This window comes from Lagenorhynchus albirostris, chromosome 13, assembly GCF_949774975.1.
Source record: "Lagenorhynchus albirostris chromosome 13, mLagAlb1.1, whole genome shotgun sequence".
Lineage (NCBI taxonomy): Eukaryota > Metazoa > Chordata > Mammalia > Artiodactyla > Delphinidae > Lagenorhynchus > Lagenorhynchus albirostris.
In genome coordinates, this window is record NC_083107.1 from 38,181,099 (window position 1) to 38,202,354 (window position 21,256).

At 35.8% G+C, this 21,256-nt stretch overlaps 1 protein-coding gene across 1 annotated transcript in view; it reads right to left on the minus strand.

Annotated features, from left to right (window-relative positions):
* Nucleotides 1-427: 427 nt before the first annotated feature.
* Nucleotides 428-21,256, minus strand: part of PAPOLG (poly(A) polymerase gamma) — a 32,909-nt gene continuing 12,080 nt past the window's right edge. The window contains exons 7-23 of the mRNA XM_060168699.1: nucleotides 20,834-20,945; nucleotides 18,028-18,117; nucleotides 14,742-14,880; nucleotides 14,035-14,107; nucleotides 13,127-13,247; nucleotides 12,699-12,783; nucleotides 12,231-12,284; nucleotides 8,966-9,085; nucleotides 8,427-8,536; nucleotides 6,341-6,462; nucleotides 5,916-6,091; nucleotides 5,413-5,501; nucleotides 5,111-5,331; nucleotides 3,865-3,930; nucleotides 3,624-3,680; nucleotides 1,724-1,818; nucleotides 428-1,552 (exon numbers count right to left, since the gene is read on the minus strand). Of these exons, the coding sequence (XP_060024682.1) occupies nucleotides 1,333-1,552; nucleotides 1,724-1,818; nucleotides 3,624-3,680; nucleotides 3,865-3,930; nucleotides 5,111-5,331; nucleotides 5,413-5,501; nucleotides 5,916-6,091; nucleotides 6,341-6,462; nucleotides 8,427-8,536; nucleotides 8,966-9,085; nucleotides 12,231-12,284; nucleotides 12,699-12,783; nucleotides 13,127-13,247; nucleotides 14,035-14,107; nucleotides 14,742-14,880; nucleotides 18,028-18,117; nucleotides 20,834-20,945 (1,950 nt within the window). The 3' untranslated portion in view covers nucleotides 428-1,332. The remainder of the gene's footprint in view (nucleotides 1,553-1,723; nucleotides 1,819-3,623; nucleotides 3,681-3,864; nucleotides 3,931-5,110; nucleotides 5,332-5,412; nucleotides 5,502-5,915; nucleotides 6,092-6,340; nucleotides 6,463-8,426; nucleotides 8,537-8,965; nucleotides 9,086-12,230; nucleotides 12,285-12,698; nucleotides 12,784-13,126; nucleotides 13,248-14,034; nucleotides 14,108-14,741; nucleotides 14,881-18,027; nucleotides 18,118-20,833; nucleotides 20,946-21,256) is intronic.

Here is a 21,256-nt window from a genome sequence, read left to right on the forward strand (position 1 = left end):
CTTTACTTTTAAGAAGTCTTCCTTTGTAAAAGTTAAACACTAGAATTTCCATTTCAGAGACGTAGGGGTCAGGAACAGGAGTGGGAAAAGAAGGATCCTGCTCTCTGACAATCAGAATTCAAGTATTTCAACTCAATGGTAAAGGGCTTGCAAGAGAAAATGGACTATTACTCCACTGGCTAAATGGCATCCCATGAGTCCTATAAACTATATAACCAAGGATTTTCCCTGCACTATTCAAATGTACCATTTTGTGTTTTTCCTACTGGACTTACTAAATGGTGAGTGAAAGCTGAAGAAGGTAATATATACCAACATTCCTGGCTGTGTAATCTATACATTTTCGTTTAAAGAGTAATTCAAGCATAATCCATATTTAAAAAATTAGACTAAAGAGAGACAGTAAAGGTTTTAAAGTTTTCTCTTTGAAAAGATGGTATCTTACAGTACATACAAAAATACTCTGAAAATACATACGACTTCATTTACAAAACACTGAATCAACATATTACAAGAAGAATTACATGGTTATGGATTTTAATAAATGGAGCATGCGTTCATGAAACTTAAAAAATATTAAGAAATGCACTGAAAAAAGCAGTGTAAAAAAAGACAACTCATATATTTAAATAAAAATTACAAAGGTCCTGAGCCAATTAATGGTTGGTAACAATGTCATTCAAAAATGCCTTTAGGTTTCAATAAAATCCACTGCTCATTTCTGCATGCCTAGTCCACGAAGGAACTGTTTGAAGTTGTGGCGGTAAGTAATGGTCAGGAAGTATCATGCCAAGTTAATCGTACACTTCAAAAATACAAGTTTGCCATACTTAAAGGCATCTTACTGTTGATGCCGGAATGAGTTGCTCCTCAGTAAAAAATACCAGTCAACTAACAAGAAATGGCATGAGATAGGATATGTAACAATTTCACCGTTCATATACTGACTTTCAGTATCCTGGTCATATTTTGATTCTTAATAAAGATGCATTTCAAAGGCCTCCATGGGAGGCAAAATATAGAGAATTTATGGTGCCCAACTCTTATGTAATCACTGGACTAATCCTCCCTGGTAACTATGCAACATTTGGATAGAAAGGCACAATAAAAAGTTAAATATTCCGTGTGCCAATCCAAGAAAAAATAACTTAAATCAACAGAACAGACATAAGTACATCTACACAAATGAGGAAAGCAGAGAAGATACCTCACATTCATTTATCTCAGGTGTCACAAAGTGGCTTCAATGATAAAGTAAATGTGTTAACATTTGGAAAATTACATTTTTTGTTTTGTTTTTTTGTTTTCAACTTTTTTAGTTCTATACAATGATTACAACATAAGACTTAAAAAAAAGAGGGGGGCGGTGTTCAGGACTTGTTTTATCAGTGTCCAGAGAGCCAAGAACTGGTTCCCACAACAGAGAAACAAGCATCGAAAGTTAAGGCAGTAAAACCTCCAACGCAAAGCCATAATATTGTAGATGATAATTTGATAGCAGGTCATCCTCAGAGAACTGTATGTAGCAATCAATGAGAGAATGCTACAGCATCTGCAGGTCAAAGTGTGAGAGTTCAAAAAACCACTTCAAGGTTGTTAGGCCGATGACTGTAACTTTCACCTTATTTTATGTATGACAGCCACCTCTATCTTAAAAAGAGTGGCTGCATCTATGCCACTAAATGATTGCATATTCACTTAAGTAAGGAGGCACTGCTTTTACCGATTTAGGGTCAGTCGAATGGAATTTTTGATGACACGGATGTTATTTGCTGGAACTGGAGATGATGAATCTGGTAGTTCTTTACTGGGCAGTCTCTGTTAGAAATACAAAGTAGGAAAAACAAATACACATTATAAAGGTCCAACGAGTAAATCAGTCACAAAACTCTGAGTTTTTTTCCAAATGCTTTAAGTTCCTAAACACTCAAGTATGTGTTGAATATTTTTTCCCTATGTTCAAGTCCCCTTGTTTTGGGGACTTATTATTATTTTTTTAAACAGGTGAAAAGCAGAGGGATAGGGAAAGGGTAGAAGTGGGAGGACTGTATGAATAGGAAAGAGGACTTTGTTTAATCAATTGCCACTTCTAGACTGAGAAATGCATAAAGAACAAAGTCCTCCTCAGACTCGGGCAATGTTAAAGAGAAATAGGTGAAGAGCATGGTCACTAAACAGGAAATTCTTGGGGTGCAAGGTGAAAAAATGAGTGTGTGATACAGAGGAAAACTTGATATCCAGTTATAGCCTTCAATTAGTTTCTGTAATACATTCATGCAGAAGAATAACCCAACTTGTGAGATAATTAAGTTTTTAGGAAAACCAACTTTGTAGTCAGGGTAGGTAACTTCAGTGATGGTAAAAGTCAGGGACATCTATATGAGGGCTTTTGAAGACACTAAAGATTATTATATAATGAAGGCAAAGTCTAAGACAGAAACAAAGACAGAAGCCTAAAATACAGATAGTTGTCTGACAGAAACAGCATATCAGCTTCTTGTCAAGAGATGACTGCAAGAATTAATTCTCCTCGCATGTTACCTAGGCTAAACAAATTATATCATACACACATCCATTCAAAAAAAAAGACATGAAAAATTTCAGATGTGCATAGAAGTAGAGAATAGGAAGGACAATGAAGACTTAAATGCCACAAATGAAGACTTAGATGCCACAAAGAAGACTCAGACATTATTAAAATTTTGCCACATTTGTTTGGTTTATGCCCCTTACCCTTTATACTTGAAATCTTTTAAAGCAAAACCCAGACATGTCATTTCACACTTTAATATCATCTCAATTTTTTTTCCATTACCATACATAATTATACACCTCTACTTTTTGTAACCCACTCTTACGTTAAAAGAAATTTTACAAATTCTACAACTAATAGAAATTCTACAACTAATAGAAACATTTTCTATTTTGCTTTAGAATTGCCAATACATCCTGGGCAACTTGGCAGGGTGACAGTTGACTGTGATGAGAAACACTTTATTTAATGGGGGGTGAAAAATAAGCCATTTTGTTTACTGTAACCTCTCAAAGAAGGGCTTCTTCTGATTTACACAAGGCCGATTTTTTTGAGCACCTATAATATTATTAGCTTAAATGGTAATCCTTTGAAAATAAATTTTTAAATTGAGATTTAGGGGCTCTTTAGCTCATGTTTTAAAGGTACTTACTCTGTATACCAGTATATTTGGTTCCTCCAAAATATTAGTAACTATGGTCCCCAACTATCAAACCTAAATTTTGTCAGTAAGCAGTGGTGTACAACAAAAGACTATCAAGTGTTGGTAAGAAATTATTGTGCTGAGCACTAAACTGCTTCTTTAAAAATAAATGAAAACAAAGGTTGAACATAACCTGCATAAATCGTAAAGTCTTAAACGACTCCCTCTTTTCTAGACTTTTGAGGTACATACATTTAGGATCATACACTTTGTTTGCTATTTCCAACCCAACTTCCAACTATACTGCTGGTCTTTGAGGACAGGGACAAAATCTTACTACTCTTTTCCTCACCCCATGCTAGGCTCTTCTTAGTAAGCTTTTTGTACCTGCAGATTACCTATGAATTTTTAACTGCGTATTTTATTACAAATAAGACTATCTATTACCTTTTTGCGTGATGTATCAATAGTTGGAATAGGCATACATTCTCCTCCAATGGCATCCTAAAAACAGAATTACATACAAGTGAAAACTTTCTTTCCTATATGCAAATGCTTATTTCTACATGAAATGAAACATAACCAAGAGTTGACAGATATAATCTGATCTACTTTTGAATATAGTACTTTTCCTGATACATGGCTCTTTAAAAGTAAATATTTTGAAGCACACTATTGATATACTTACCACTGATTTTCTTTTTCTGTCCTCAGCAGCACGTGATTCCTTAAACGTTGATTCAAGTCGAATAAACTAAAATATAAACATTAAAATGAGTTGCTATTACCTATAAAAAACACATAAATCTATATAAACTGAGAAACTAATTAGTGACCAGGCTAACATCAAAACTATTACGTGGGCTTCCCTGGTGGTGCAGTGGCTGGGAGTCTGCCTGCCAATGCAGGGGACATGGGTTCAAGCCCTGGTCCGGGAAGATCCCACATGCCGCGGAGCAACTGGGCCCGTGAGCCACAACTACTGAGCCTGCGCATCTGGAGCCTGTGCTCCGCAGCAAGAGAGGCCGCGACAGTGAGAGGCCCGCGCACCACGATGAAGAGTGGCCCCCGCTCGCCGCAACTAGAGAAAGCCCTCGAACAAAGACCCAACACAGCCAAAAACAAACAAACAAACAAACAAAAAAACCTATTACGAACATGGTTTGATGAGGGAAGAGAATTTAAATTAGACAATTCCATTGCCACCCTTAATTTCTAAAGTTTTATCTTTTTGTTTAATCTATCCAGATAATGAATAAAACAGTTTTACCACCACCTACTGGAAGCAGAGGAGATCAACATTATAACACAATAAACATGATTATTTAGTTACCAATAATGCCTTTATGTAAGTCAAAGAGAAACGAAGATCATTCAAATTTTTAGACACATTAGTAATTTGAATTTTTAAATAATTAATTTTTATTTTTGGCTGCATTGGGTCTTCACTGCTGCACGCGGACTTTTCTCTACTTGCGGCGAGTGGGGGCTACTCTTCTTTGTGGTGGGCAGGCTTATTGCTGTGGCTTCTCTTGTTGCACAGCATGTGCTCTACGTGCACGGGCTTCAGTAGTTGTGGCACACAGGCTCAGTAGTTGTGGCTCACAGACTCTGGAGCGCAGGCTTAGTAGTTGTGGCCCATGGGTTTAGATGCTCCGCGGCATGTGGGACCTTCCCGGACCAGGGCTCAAACCCGTGTCCCCTGCATTGGCAGGTGGATTCTTAACCACTGCACCACCAGGGAAGCCCAGTAATTTGAATTTAAGATGAACAATTAGTATTATCCTATTAGGGTTTAGGTAAATACTCTTTTTAAACAGTCAAATCCTAATGGAACACTAAGATAACTGAAGAATTTGAGTTTCTTCAGCACTATTTTAAGTTTACTTTGAAAAAAATCAACTACTGAATCACCACGGAAGTTGTAATTTTACCTTTTCTATGTCTTTCAACCTCTTAGAAGACCCATCTATGGATGGGGAGTGGGATCTTTTGGGGGTAACATTCTTAGTTATATTTGACATTCCATTTAGATGTGGCTGCCCCTGGGCAGGGCTGTGGGGTGTTGTGATTCTAGGAATGACATTTCGTCCTACTACAGTAGGAATGGTACACACAGCTGGAGGTGATACAGCTTTTACTGCAGAGTCAACTTCTGAAAAGGAAAAAAGAAAGATTTCAGTAATTAAATACAAATGTAGTAGTATCGTTACTAAAAAAAAGCGTAGATACCTACTTGCACCAATGACGGGAATAGACAGTCCTTGGGCTGGCGGGACAGTCAGTGGCTTTTCCACAACTACAGCAGCAGGCTCAGCATTATTCCTGTTAAAAGTGTTAAAATATCATCATTAAATGATTTAAATAGTATGCATTAAAAACACTCTTATTTTAACATTTAAGATAATTTCTTTCAAGTACTCCTAACTTTAACATTTCACTGAAGGAAGAGAAAAGGGTAGGGAAAGGAAGAGGACCCAGGGAGAGAATTAACAGAAAAAATTAAAGGAAAACCTGCACATTTCTATGTACTTATCTACTCCCACATACTCATAAACCTATACCATGCCCCAGAGGATTACCACAAATTGTCAAATAATTCTAAATAAGAAACTGACTACTAACTGGCAAAATAAAATCTTTTTACAGTTAAAAAAAAAGTATTTAGCAAAGGTATAGAAAAGTTTACATTATCCTCAAATAAGCTGAAGACTGAGAGGAAAATTTTGAAATACAGACCTTTCTGTCTCTGCTGAAGGAGGACTATCAGGCTTGGAAGGCTTGTTTGTAGACACTGGGGAATTAAAAGGTGTTCCATTATCAGTGTCTCTGGAGCTATCCAAACAATTGCTATCCAGAGATGATCTTTTGGATTGAGGTCCACTTGAACTTCGACTGACATCAGAAAGACTTTGCTGAAAGAGGGGAAAGCTTTTAGGATTTCAAAAAGTAAATGAGAAAAATGACTGGTTTCAATTCTGAAGTACATATAAAACAAATTATATTTGGTGATTAATGAAGGTAAGATTTTAGTCCTAGATTGAATTGTCTGTACCTTCCCTCTTTCTTCTCAATAGGTTTGGGCGTTATAAAAATGCAAATTTGGTCCCAGGATCATTCGTCTGAGTTCCACTCAGATTGGAGAGTTACGAGTACAAACTCACCTTTTTCTTCTTCTGAAGAATCTCTGCGGGAAGGTAGTGATGAAGTTGTTTTTTTTTAACATGAGTTGCTTCAATTTTCATTCCCTCCTTTAGCATGTTTATATTGTTTGCCTGTCTGTACACTGTAACAGAGTCAGTATGTTAAAATGGGGAACTTCCTTCTGAACCAAGGGCTGTTTTCTTTTTCTGAAATACATACCTTTAATATCTCCACATCACTACACAAACACACATTCCTCTTACAGAACAAATACTTCCAAAACATTTTCACAATGTCACAACCCTATTCAAGTACTGACTAGTTTTCTCATGTCCAACTTCTAAGACTTCCCCATAATCAAATCTAACAAAATAAATGTATGGAAAAAAGGCTTTTTCCAAATCTTGTTTTCTGCTATTTTCCCCAAAGGCAATGTCTTCTCATAATTATTTGCCCAAGTCTGAGCTAATCCTAATACCAAATATCCAAGATGCCAATTCAAGCTCTCCTCCTCCATGAAGCTTCTTTTTCTACACCAACCACAGAATGTTAGACATGAGAAACCATCTAAAAGTACATCCTTATTATACAGGTGGGTAAATGAGGCTCAACAGCCTTGAATGCCTTGCCAAAATTGGAATACACATAGGCCTAGGTCCCCAGTCTAGTGCTTTTCACTCCTTATAAGAAAATCATTTTTATTAACTACCATATAAATTATTTAATGTACGTTAATTGTGAATACCAAATTAGATTATAAGCTTACTCAAGACAGGGATGGGAGGTTTCTTTTGCACAGTAAGTACTGTGAAATGTAAATTATTTAATCTCTTGGGGCCTCAGTATCTCTATCTGAAGAAGAACATTTTATAAATCTATAATAAACAGAGCTTCCCAACCCCCTCATTTTGGAAAAATGAGTCCAAATTAGAATGGAAAAATTTATATCTATGTTTTCATTCCAGATTGCTTATAAAAGAATCACCAGGAGTGCTTGTTCAGTGTGCAGACTCCTGGCTCCACTCCCAGAGCATGTGATTCAGTGGTTCTAGGTGATGCACAGGAACCTGGATTTTCATGATAAATGTGAGTGCTAATTCAAAAGAATTTAGAAAACTCAGATGAGCTAACCAAGAATATTAATAGTATGAATGTACACTATTCCAGATTATTAAGACAACTCCAAATTTATAACAGATATATTAAGATATTCCAGGGAGATATTCTTAGGGAGCTAGATGTGAAAGACCCTTTTCACTGATTCTGAGACATATTCAGCAAGCCTGTACTGAATGATATTTATTTCATGTAAAAAAAGTAAAAAGCAAGTCGTCTTTATGACTGTGATTACGAACACTGGCTGTGCACACTAAGAATCACCTATAGACTTTCTTTAGTCTTCTTTTTGTTTTAAAACAGTTAATACATTTACATGGTACAAAACTCAAAGGGGGGATTTCCCTGGTGGTTGAGCAGTTAAGACTCCACACTCCCAATGCAGGGGGCCTAGGTTCGATCCCTGGTCAGGGAACTAGATCCCACATGCATGCTGCAACTAAGATCCCGCATGCCACAACTAAAGATCCCGCACGCGGCAACAAAGATCCCACATGCTGCAACTAAGACCTGGTGCAGCCAAATAAATTAAATAAGTATTTAAAACAACAATGACAACAACAACAAAAACTCAAAAGGGTTCGAGAGTATACAGTGAAGTTGCCTCACTCCTGTCCACTAGACACACCTGGTTCCTTGACCTAAAAGCAACCAGTTCTGCCAGTTTCTTTTTTAAAAAAACTATATATCCCTCCAGAGATAGTCTATGTATTTTTTTTTTTAGTCTATATATTTTTAAGCAAACATACATATATTCTTTCTTTACACTGGTCTGCAACCCCCCACCCCCCGCCCACAAACAGGTCTTGGAAGTCGCTTCATCATGCCTTTACTTTTTTAATAGCAGAATTAATTTTCATGATATAGCTGTTCCATCTTCATTTAACCAATTGCAGAACTTTAAAAAATATAGCCAGCCAGATCCTAAGCAGGTGATACTGCGTTACTGCCAAGGTTGAGCACCACAGCTCCATGATGACAAAGTCTTACCTGTATCAGTAAATGACTGTATGTCATATGTCAAGTCTATATTAACACTTTCTGCATTTTCTACTCTCCGAAAAATTATTCCAAGGAACCACATTGATACGTAATTGTTGCTATAAAATAAAAAATTTAAGAATTTCCATTAATTTTTACAATTTTACAGATGCTATTTGGTAATTAAAACTTGGTCTATGGAAGCATAAATACAAATGTCAATGGTTTGGCCAAATTCTTAAAACTGACACCAAGAACACTGTTAAGTTATCCTGTGTTATTATACAAGAGGATTAAATGCTTCGAAAATGACTTACTAAATATGTATTTAAAGATGCTCCAAATATTGTGATGGAGTTTTTTGTTGGGGTTTGTGGGCTACCAACAAAGCATGTACTTAGTTTTAATGCATGACAACTCGTGATCAAGTATACAATGTATTATCCTCCATCAATGCCTGTTAAATAGCATCTCACAACTGATCTTAAACCATGCATATTTCAGATACCATTATTTTAAAAATATGATATTAAAAATAATTAACTTACTCTTTATGATGTTCCTTATTTCCTGGGAATGACTGGGGATTTACATGGGCAAGAGTAATAAATTCATTCCGTTCCAAATTTCCAACAAGTACACGTATTTTAGATTCTACTAATCCAACCCTAAAATAAAATGACAAGATTTTTCCATATTAAATGTGGAAGCTACATCCAAGTAAACCAAACAGCATATTAGCTATGATGCTTTACAGGGTTCATTAAAAAAATTCAGTCCAATATTTTAGGGACTCTGTTTAAAATACCATTCAGGTAAGTGAGAAGTTACTTAGTGAATTTCTGTTTCCTTCCCTTTCTTTTTCAAGAAGAACTGATCTATTTAATGCATTCCTGATCTAAAATACCCTGCCTTTTAAGACCATAAAATAGTCATGATTGGAGCATGAACAAAAACTGTTCGTTAACCTGGTTCTAAATCTTTTTCTACTTTCAAATCTTATGCCTAAACCCTAAGGCTAACATATATTTAAATAATGTTAACAAAAAGAGCTAATAACTAGCACTTAATTCATGAAATAAACATGCTCTAATCTTTACAAAATTGATACTAGATATTAAATTTTAAAAAGAATTCACTAAAATCAGATCAGATACTACTAAAATATAGAAAGTTTCATCAGGGACTTCCCTGGTGGCACAGTGGTTAAGAACCTGCCTGCCAATGCAGGGGACATGGGTTCGATCCCTGGTCCGGGAAGATCCCACATGCCGTGGAGCAACTAAGCCCTCACACCACAACTACTGAGCCTGTGCTCCAGAGCCCACGAGCCACAACTACTGAGCCCACGTGCTGCAACTACTGAAGCAAGTGCGCCTAGAACCTGTACTCTGCAACAAAAGAAGCCACCACAATGAGAAGCCTGCGCACCGCAATGAAGAGTAGCCCCCACTCGCTGCAACTAGAGAAAGCCCATGCACAGCAATGAAGACCCAACGCAGCCAAAAATAAATAAAAAATAAATTTATTAAAAAAAAAAACTTCATCAGATACCTGCAACTTTACTTTCTACCTCACTTAAATGTGACTACTGTCACTTATTTTATTAACTTATTAATGATTTTATGAATTACAAAGAATAACTACAAGAACATTTTCACATTTTCAAACGCTTGAAAAAGCTTACACATTATAATTATGTGTTCTTCAACAGCAGATATACAAAACACTTAGTTACTCCTCTGTGTTATCTAAATGAGATGTTGGCAAACTTTTTCAGTAAAGGGCCAGAGTAAATATTTTAGGCTTTGTGGGCCATATGTTTCTGTCACAACTATTCAACTCTGCCATGCAGCAGGAAAGCAGCCATAGACAATACATAAATGAATGAGTGTGACTGTGTTCCAATAAAACTTTATTTATAAAAATAAGTAGCAGACTGGATTTGCACTATACCATAGTTTTCTGACCCCTAATCTAGACAAATAAAATGTTTTAGTGAAAGGATTCTTTTCAGGGTCTCTTTAAATTTTTTTTTCTTGTTTGTTTTTTCATTCATTCATTTTGGCCAACCAGGGATTTGAACCTGTGCCCTTGGCAGTGAAAGCATGAAGTCCTAACCACTGGATCACCAGGGAATTCCCAAGGTCTCTTTAATTGTCAATGAAATAAGCATTAAACCCCTGAAGCAAAAACAGGACAGTAATATGTTTTCCTTTCCCAAAAAGCAGACCTGAGGAAAGCACAACCATCTTTGGTGGTCTAACAGTTTCTGCCTGATGGAGCTAGTGAAGTCAATACACTGGAGGCAGAAGGAATCAGTTCAGATGCGCTAGAAAGAATGTACTAGTCCTTGACCAAAAATATCTCCTATCCGTTGACAGAAGCTTAAGATTCTGAAGCCTTTCATGCCACCATCTCCTAAATTAAAAGAATATATGGGCTCATACAACTCAATATCAAAAAAAACAAACAATAATCAAAAAATGGGCAGAAGACCTGAAAAGACGTTTTTCAAAAGAAGACATACAGATGGCTAACAGGCATATGAAAAGATGCTTAAAGTCACTAATCATCAGGGAAATGCAAATCAAAACAACGAGATGTCACCTCATACCTACCAGAATGGCTGTCATCAAAAAGTACACAAATAACAAATGTCGGGGAAGATGTGGAAAAAAGGGAACCCTTGTGCACTGTTGGGGGGAATGTAAATGGGCACAGCCACTATGGAAAATAGTATGGAGGTTCCTTAAAAAACTAAAAACAGAACCATATGATCCAGTAATTCCACCCCTGGGTATATATCCGGAAAAAATGAAAACACTAATTCAAAAAGACATGCGCACCCCGATGTTCATAGCAGCACTGTTTATAATAGCCAAGACATGGAAGCAACTGAAGTGCCCATCAACAGGTGAATGTATAAAGTTGTGGTGTATGTGCAAAATGGAATACTACTTAGCCATAAAAAGAATGAAATTCTGACATTTGCAGCAATGTGGATGGACCTGGAGAATACTATGCTTAGTGAAATAAGTCAGACAGAGAAAGACAAATACTGTATTATATCACTTATATGTGGAATCTGAAAAATAATACAAATGAATGTATATGCAAAACAGAAACAAACCCACAGATAACAGAAAACAAACAAGTGGTTACCAAAGGGGAGAGGGAAAAGAGGAGGGACAAATTAGTAGTATGGGATTAACAGATTTAACTATGTATAAAATAGATAAGCAACAAGGATATGTTGTGCAGCACAGGGAATTAAAGCCATTATCTTGTAATAACTTTTAATGGGGTACAATTTGCAAAAATAATGAATCATTATGGTATACACTTGAAATTAATATAATACTGTAAATCAACTATACTTCAAAATACACATATGTGTATATATAGTCTGGGGTGTGTGTGTGTGTGTGTGTGTGTGTGTGTGTGTGTGTGTGTGTGTGTGTGTGTGTGTGTGTGTGTGTGTGTGTGTGTGTGTGTGTGTGTGTGTGTGTGTGTATATGGTAATAGGCTAGGTATCAGAATCATTCAAACTGCCTCAAAATTTTGCTTAAATCTGACTCTGAGAAGTGACAAAAGGCAAAAATCTGTACATATATTCTTATCTCATGTCACTTCCAATTCTGAAACATTAATTTGATGGCATTTCTTAAACACTGATGCTTCATGGTCAAGTACAACAGTCATCAATAAGATTTAATAATTTTGAAAATAGAGAAAGTGTTTTAGAAATGATAAAGTACCATATAAATATGTTATCATCACACAGTAGATAGAGAACTTGAAATGTCTTACCACTCTAGATGATTTTCTTCTGTTGATGCACTGGCAGTCAATACTATATAATGTCTGTGAAGAATTTTCAGCAATAATCAGGGGGAAAAAAGCCAGAGAAACATTGTTAGGGTCTGACTTTCCATTATTACTTTTTCTTTTTTACTCTTTCTTTATTACTCCTTCTCCCTCCCAATGAACAAAACAGCTAATACAGGCACACATTTATGAAAATTAAAACATGCTCTGATTTTCACAAAATTAATTCTAGACCTTCTAATTAAAAACAATTCACTAAACCCCAAAACCCACAAATACTGGGTTAGACACTACTAGAATACAGAGACTTTCTCATCACCTAGGGTTTCTGCTAACCTATCCTTTACCTCACTTAAAATATAAGTGACATCACCTATTGTGTATTAACTTTATAAGTTTAACATTCTTCTTCCTTAAACACACACACACAAAATGCAAAATTTCAAATACCTATACTTTTGGAAAAAATTTGGTGGCTCAAGGAGTTTGGACCAATCTGATTTCCCTTGAAGAATTTCATCTGTGACTGCGAGACCTAAAGAAAGAGAGACAGACAGTGATTTTGAAAACTGACCATCGTATTATCAGCTCCTGTGTGACCCTATGCCCAAAGTTCTAACCCCACCAAATCCCTGAGTAAAAAAAAGTGTAGATTTACTATGCTCTTTCTTAGAACATAAAAGTCAATTTCAACCAGACCGGGGTGGCTCTATTTTTGGCCTTCATATTATCATATATTTTGCAAAACCAAGTACTTAAAAAATACACATTTGAAAGAACTTTCAGAAATAATAGGCATAACTGCAATAGAGAATAACACTGTTGTCAATCAAAAACTCGCGGGAACATGTAAAGGGTAATAGGGCTGACAGGTTTACCTTGTTTAAATTCTTCTACCATTACTGTTCGAGTTGATGTGGACACATTATACGTAGAATTCTGTTGTGGGTAGGCAGGGGTGATTATGGGCATGAGATGATACCTATCTGATGGATTTACCTGTGAAATTAGAAGCAGAATAATTGATCTATTCTCCTATTTCAGTTGTCCTCACTTCATCCCCAAAAGTCTGAAGAATATGAAATATAAATTTAATACTACATCTCCTCAGTTCTAAGAAGTACATTTCCCCTCCCCAACTTCAGTTATTTCTGAAGTCAGATGTGTCTGATAATCAAAGTTAAAGAAAACTCTGCAGAAGTTTATTTCTCCCCCAAAAAGCTGTTAAATGGATGGTGCAGCTTATAAACAGTGGTCTTTTAGAACCAAGGAAATACAATATCATAAGTGCAAAAAGGATTATCTGGTCCAGTGGTTCTCCATCCTCTTTCTGCACCTATTCAACAGATGACTTCCCCTTGGTTACTCAGAGGAATGAGTATCACTTTAGAAGCACATTAAAATGCAAGGTGAGTGAGAGTTATGCTATCTTGGAACCATGAATCTGCTTTAAACTGTACTGCAAAGTACATCCTTTATATACTTCAGTACTTTATTATTAGTAACTAATTACTTGTAAGACAGTTTTTAACAATAGATTATAACATCTTGGTTGATATACCCACTCAAGTCTTATATGGGTGATTTTTAATGACATAACATTTGGATTGGATTGGAGATACAAATCATCTGCACCGAAAAAACACAGTAGAGGGAGGGAAAGGACTATAGTTACACAGAAGGAAGATGAACAGGAACAAGAGGAATTATCCTTAACTAGACTGCATTTTACAGAATCATCCTATTCCTAAAAGGTTTTAATGAAATGCCGTAATAAGTCACATACCCGAGGATCCCAAACTGGCAAATTCAAATTGCTTTCTTCCGGTTGCTTTAGCAGCACAGGATTTGGCCATTCCCTAACATGAAATAAGCAAATAAACTCACATAAGACCTCATTTCAGGAACTATATGAAATGTTAAAATCATTAGATGCTGTTCCAACTTTCACACAGCAAATGTTTTGGGTATTTGGTATTGAAAAAAAAAAAAAAGAAACTGACGAAGGGAGTATACAAAGGAAAAAGCTGCTTATTTTAAAGCAGTGTTCTCTGAAAGGGCAAATACTACTTTGCCCATTAGCTGTAACTAATTTAAACTTGAATTTTTTCTTTCCTTCTCATTTGCTTTCATGGACTTAACTCTGATAATTTAATAACAGCAACAGCTAACACTTACTGAGAATACTCCTAATAAATTGTGTGAAGCAGCTATAGTTAGCATCTTTAGTTTACATATGAGGAGATCTTAACCTCTATATAGCTAGTAATTAGCAAAGACTACTCTCATAAGCTAAAGGCCCACATTCACAGTCCCCCTAGAAGAAAGCACCATCTGGGGTCCCATCATTGCCTCAATTTTGATGTTTTTAAATTTAACTTAAAAAAGGAATGTAAGACGACAAAAGGTGTAAGCAAAGCTCTTAAATTTGCAAACAAATTTACATATAGGCAGAGGTTAGTAAGTAGTGAAAATATGCATATGAATACTTACCACTTGGAAAAAACTAAGAAGAACTTATGAACTAAAGTAGAAGCTGCTGCATTTGGATATAATTGGCAAGTTCTTGCAACTAGCATTGCCCAGGAGACACCACCAAGGAATCCCAACATGTTGGAATAAATACCACGTCCTAGAAAATTAATACAGTTGTTAATTATTGTTAGGACCTACTATCCATGACATTCAAGTGTAAGGAACAGTATAACTTCCCTCCTAAGATTTGCTTAGAACTTTTCTCCCTTATAGAAACATTAAAATCAACAAACAGACCTTCATGTTAGGCTCACATTCTTATCAGTAAACCCTAAGCTGCTCATCCTACCCCCTACTTTGCCCTCCAATACAGACATCTCAGTTCCCTGCCTCAGTTCTGACTGTCCAACTGGGCTCTACTGATATGACATTGGAATTTCCCACCTTTCAATATCTGTGGTTGAGAGAGAAATGAAAGGGAGTAGGAAAGATATTCAGAGGGTCCACAAGTAGGGAAGAAAAACTTTTCAACAGTACACTAGTTCCCCCTTATCTGTGGAGGAAACGTTCCAAGACCTCCAGTGGATGCCTGAAACATGGGATGGTACTGATATTTATGATAAAGTTTAATTTATAAATTAGGCACAGTAAGAAATTAACAATTATAAAAATAGAACAATTATAACAATGTACTATAATAAAAGTTATGTGAATATGGCCTCTTTTTGTCTCAAAATATCTTATTGTACACATTTAATGCCCTTTCCATCTTAACTGAGTACTTATCACTGTGGTTATAACGTTTTAAAAATTAATTAATTAATTAATTTATTTTTGGCCGTGTTGGGTCTTTGGGGCTTTCTCTAGTTGCAGTGAGTGGGGGCTACTCTTTGTTGCGGTGCATGCTTCTCATCGCGGTGGCTTCTCTTGTTGCAGAGCATGGGCTCTAGGCGCGCGGGCTTCAGTAGTTGTGGCACGCAGGCTCAGTAGTTGTGGCGCATGGGCTTAGTTGCTCTGTGGCATGTGGGATCTTCCTGGATCGGGGCTTGAACCCGTGTCCCCTGCACTGGCAGGCGGATTCTTGACCACTGCGCCACCAGGGAAGTCCCGTGGCCATAACTTTCACAGTTTCACAGAGGTGAGACAGCAAAACTAGCATGTATTTCTTTTTCTTCCTTTACAATTTCATGATACGAGATTCGTTCTTATGTAGATCTTAGCAACCTCGACCTACGGTTGTTTTCCTTCCTTAAGTTGATAACTTTCACCTTTTCACTTAAAGGAATCACTTTACAGGCTTCTCTTTGGCAAATCCAAGTTGCCAGCATCACTACTCTTGCACTTTGGGCCCATTAAAAAGTTAAATAAGGGTTACTTGAACACAAGTACTGCAATACCATCTCTGTCCCAGGCAGGACAGCGAGAGATTTCATCACACTACTCAGAACAGCATGCAATTTAAAATTTATGAATTGTTTATTTCTGAAATTTTCCATTTAATATTTTCAGACTGCAGTTAACTGCAGGTAATTGAAACTGCAGAAAGCAAAATGGCAGATAAGGGGGGACTACCCTAATCATGTTCTTGGGCATTTAAAAATTCAACTGTAAAGTTGGGGACTGACTTCAGTATTGTGCAAAAATTTGTATATCTCTCCATAAAGTACAATACACCATTGATATTACTCATTTTCTTGAATGATTGTTTCTTTTTTTGAATGACTGTTTCTTACAGCAATTTATAAAGAAGCATTACCATATTTCATCAAAACTAAGATGTCCTCAGTTATTATATAATATAGATGATTTTATGTCCCATTAAGAGAAAAAAATACAAAATATCATTTCAGTTATGTTAAATGTGAAAAACATGCATCTAATAATTGACAAAACATGGTATTTAATCTATAAGGAAAAACAAATTGTTCATGATACCCCGTTACTGCAGATTACTTTACCCTGACTACACAATATAATTGAGCCCAAGGACAAATTCTACTTGCTTAAGGTCTTTTTAGATGTGTACTGTCCTATACGGTAGCCACAAGTTACATGTGCCTATATATAGTATTTTTTTGGTAACTTTATTGAGCTATCATTCACATACCATAAGATTCATCAATTAAGTATAAAATTCAATGGTTTTTATTCTATTCACAGAGTTGTGCAATCATTACTTTAATCAACTCTGGAACATTTTCATCACCCCAAAAAGAAAACTTTAACAGTCACACACCTCTTATTTCCCCCAAGTCTTCCCAGACCTAGGCAACCACTAAATCCACTTTCTACCTCTATAGATATGCCTACTCTGAACATTTCACATAAATGGAATTATACAATATGCAGACTGGCTTCTTTCACTTAACATAATGGTTTCAATGTTCATCTATGTTGTAACATGTATCAATATTTCACTCCTTTTAACTGCCATATAATATTCCACATTATGAATATACCACATTTTGTGTTCATCTCCACTTTGACATTATTAATAATGCTATGAACATCTGTGTAAAAGTTTTTGTGAGGACCTATGTTTTCACTTTAGATATTTTTTAATTTTAAATTTAATTAAAATTAAATAAAATTTAAGTTCAGTTCCTCAGGTGCACATTTCAAGTGCTCAACGGCCATATGGTTACTGTATTGGACAGCACAGATATGAAATACTTCCATCATCACAGAAGGTTTGATTGGAAAGCACTGTTTTAGATTGTAAAACCTGGTGCCAGAAGTGCAGCACAGCTTAAATGTAGTTACAAATAATTCAAAATGTGCTGTACCAGCTCAGGGCTGGGTCTTTTATGAACCACATCCTATATATATATAAACTAGTACAGTTCAAGGCTTTATTAGAAGAGTGTTGGAAGGTAAAAACAAAAGGTTAAAACTATCACAGTAGGTTCTTCACTTAATACATTTACTGAACACCTGCTATACACCAGCCTCTCTGCTGGAATGGGGAGACAGAGATGATGAGATGGTCCTGTCCATAGACAGCTCGAACACAAGTAAGGGTTTTACTCTTCAAGTTCTAACTCATTCTGACTCCCTGGCTGCAATCCAAGATGTAAAGTCAGGGGCTTTTAGTTTTCACCCATGGGAGAAGAAGGTAAAGTCACACATCAGAGCACTGGTAAGCATCACATGTGAAAAAGAAATAGCTTCTCCAAAGCTTACTGCACCTCAATCCCCCAAGGTATCAACAGGTTCAGGAATTCCCATATGTGCTTCTACCATGAGCAACTGAAAATTATAATTTTATAATGCAAACGTAAAATAAAAGACTTGGGATACTTACGTTTTGCCCATAGTTTGACTGCTCTTAGGGTGAGTCTGAAAGTTTCTTTATTTGGCACTAAATGCAAAATTTCATCAGTAACTCTACACCCTGAAAAACATAAAGCATTCATTTTTCATTATGCAACAAATTCCAGTTAATTCAAATGTCCTTCTAACTTTGACTCTCAAATGCTAAAAATATCAAAGATACTAAAATATGAGGCTTAATTTCTTTAGGTACTTTAAATGTAGCTCTTATATAAGAGAAATCAGTTTGCTTACAAAGAATTAAAAAGCACATGGGTTATACAATCCAATATTAAAATAAGAGATGAGTCTGAATATCTTTTTAGCTTTCTTCCACCTTTGGCTTTACTGTTAATCAAATGCCTCCAACTTATAAAACTGTTATTGCTTTAATGCAAACCTTATCCACAAATACTGTGATTTACTGTTGCACTCTGGAAATACAGCAAAATGCAATGATTAAGTTAAACAAAATATTGGGTTGGCCAAAAAATTCATTTGGATTTTTCCATAGCAGCTTATGGAAAAACCTGAATGAACTTTTTGGCCAATCCAATATAAACCAGTGGTTCTCAAAGTGTGGTCAGTGGACTGCTGGGAATCTATTAGGTCAAATCTATTTCTATAATATTAATGCTTTCTTTGCCTGTTTCACTGTGTTAACATTTGCACTCATGGTGCCAAACCAGTGGTGGGTAAAACTGCTGGTATCTTAGCAGTGAATCAAAGCCATGGCAACAAACTGAAATAGTAGACAATATTATCTTCACCACAAATTTGCAGTTAGAAAACAGGAAAGGAACGTGTGTGATGTTTGAACATTTTCAAGGTAAGCTGAACTATCTGTTTTTTTTCAAGGAACACCAGTTTTACTTGAAAGAATGATTGACAAGACAACTACAGTTATTCATACTTGGGTATTTAGCAGACAGTTCCTAAAAAATGAACAAAGTGAGCTCCTCACTTCTAGGAAAACAAATGACAAAATTTGTTACCAATAATAAAACTTGAAGTTTCAAGTAAAAATTAGAATTTTGGACAACTGGTATCTGCTAGTGTGAGCTTGACAGCTTTCCAAGACTTAGACTTTTCTAATGAGATTGGTGGTGACATTAATGAATGTGATTTTTTTAAAAATTATTTTATAATGAAATGTGTGTTAACATTTAGACGATCCAAATAACTTTGTGAGCCAGTATTTTCTAAATGACTAAGGCATGATAGGACAAAATCATGCATGGGTAAAAGATCCATTCAAAGAATAAGACAGACCAACAGATTTTAATGCAACAGAGTACAAAAAGTTAACTGATACAGTTTTAGGTCTGATATTCTAATTAACACTTTAAAAAGATCACTTTTATTCGGCAAAAAAGGGAACAAACTATTGATATATGCTACAAACATGGATAAACCTCACAAACATTATGCTAAGTGAAAGAAGCCAGACACAAAAGACCACATATTACGTGACCCCATTTGTATGAAATGGCAGATCTATAGAGATAGAAAGTAGATTAGTGGTTGCCTGGGATTGGAGGTTAGAAAAAGGAATGATTGCAAATGGGTATGAGGGATCGTTTGAGAATGACGAAAATGTTCTAAAATCGGATTGTGGTGCACAACTCTGTGAATATACTAAGATTACTGAATTGTACACCTAAAAAGGATGGATTTTATGGTATGCAATTACTCCTCAATAAAGCTGTTGAAAAGAAAAAGGAAATTGGGCCTCCCTGGTGGTCCAGTGGTTAAGAATCCACCTGCCAACGCAGGGGACATGGGTTTGAGCCCTGGTCCGGGAAGATCCCACATGCCGCAGAGCAACTAAGCCTGTGCGCCACAGCTACTGAGCCTGTGCTCTAGAACCTGTGAGCCACAACTACTGAACCTGCGTGCCACAACTACTGAAGCCCATGCGCCTAGAGCCCATGCTCTGCAATAAGAGAAGCCACCACAATAAGAAGCCCGTGCACTGCAATGAAGAGTAGCCCCCGCTCGCCGCAACCAGAGAAAAGCCCACGCGCAGCAATGTAGACCTAACACAGCAAAAAATAAATAAAATTTTAAAAGAAAAATAAATAAATAAATAAAAAGAGGCTTCCACCAGAAAGAAGATTATTTAAAAAAAAAAAAAGGAAATTGTCATCAGTCAAGTTTTGGTGTAGTATTAAAGAATATCCACAATTATCAGAAAAGGCTATGAAAATACTTCCTTTTCCAATTACATATCTTTAAGAGGCCAGATTTCTTCCTATACTTCAATCAAAACAAAATTTTACAAGAGATTGACTGCAAAAGCAGATATGAGAATCTAGCTGTGTTCTATTAAGTCAAATATTAAACAGTTGCAAAAATGCAAAAAAATAAAAAAGCCATTCTCACACAAAAATATATTTATATTCACTTATAATGGGTTTACTATTGCTATTTTAAAATGAACTAATAATTAAACACCTTAAAAATTTCTCAGTTTTTATTTCTAATATGATAAATTGATAAATATAACTCACATAAACAGAAGATCTTGGGGGGGGTGGTCCTCAAAAAATGTTTAGAGTATAAAAGGGTCCTGAGACCAGTAAGTTTGAGGACCACTGCTATAAACATAAACATTTCAAGTAAATTTGTGTTTTAAGATGCTTAAATGTGATCAGATTACTTGTATAAAGAAAATTACATCATTTTTAACTGAGTTTGTCTAATTCTTAAAACGTCTATTAATAGTTTTGCAAAAAGATCTCTATTCATCTAATTGTTTTCAAGTAGGTATCTGAGATTTCTCTTTAGAAGCTTACCATTTAGGCTGCGAATACACCTTATATCAAGGCTTCTCAGTCGAGAGTCGTCTCTTAGATCTAAATTATCTGATATGGTTTGTATTGACAGTCTTGCAAAGACTAGATCAATCTTTGGAAAGATGGAAAAAAAAAGAGAGAGAGAGAGAGAGAGAGAGAAATATTACTTTTTCTCCTTTTAGTCCATTCTCCCCCCTTCCCACCTCAAAAATGTAAAAAGTTCTAATTATTAGTTTGGGAAGTTCTACCAAAACTTCCAAAGGCCTATGCAGGTAATATCACATTGGAAAATCACTGCAAAGTTTTGGGAGAATAATTTTCAAATTAAGAGTAAGCATTTTGATTTTGCCAATCATTAAAAAAAATCAAAACCTTGTAAATGTATTTCTAGATAAGATGACAGATCCAACACATTTACATTCA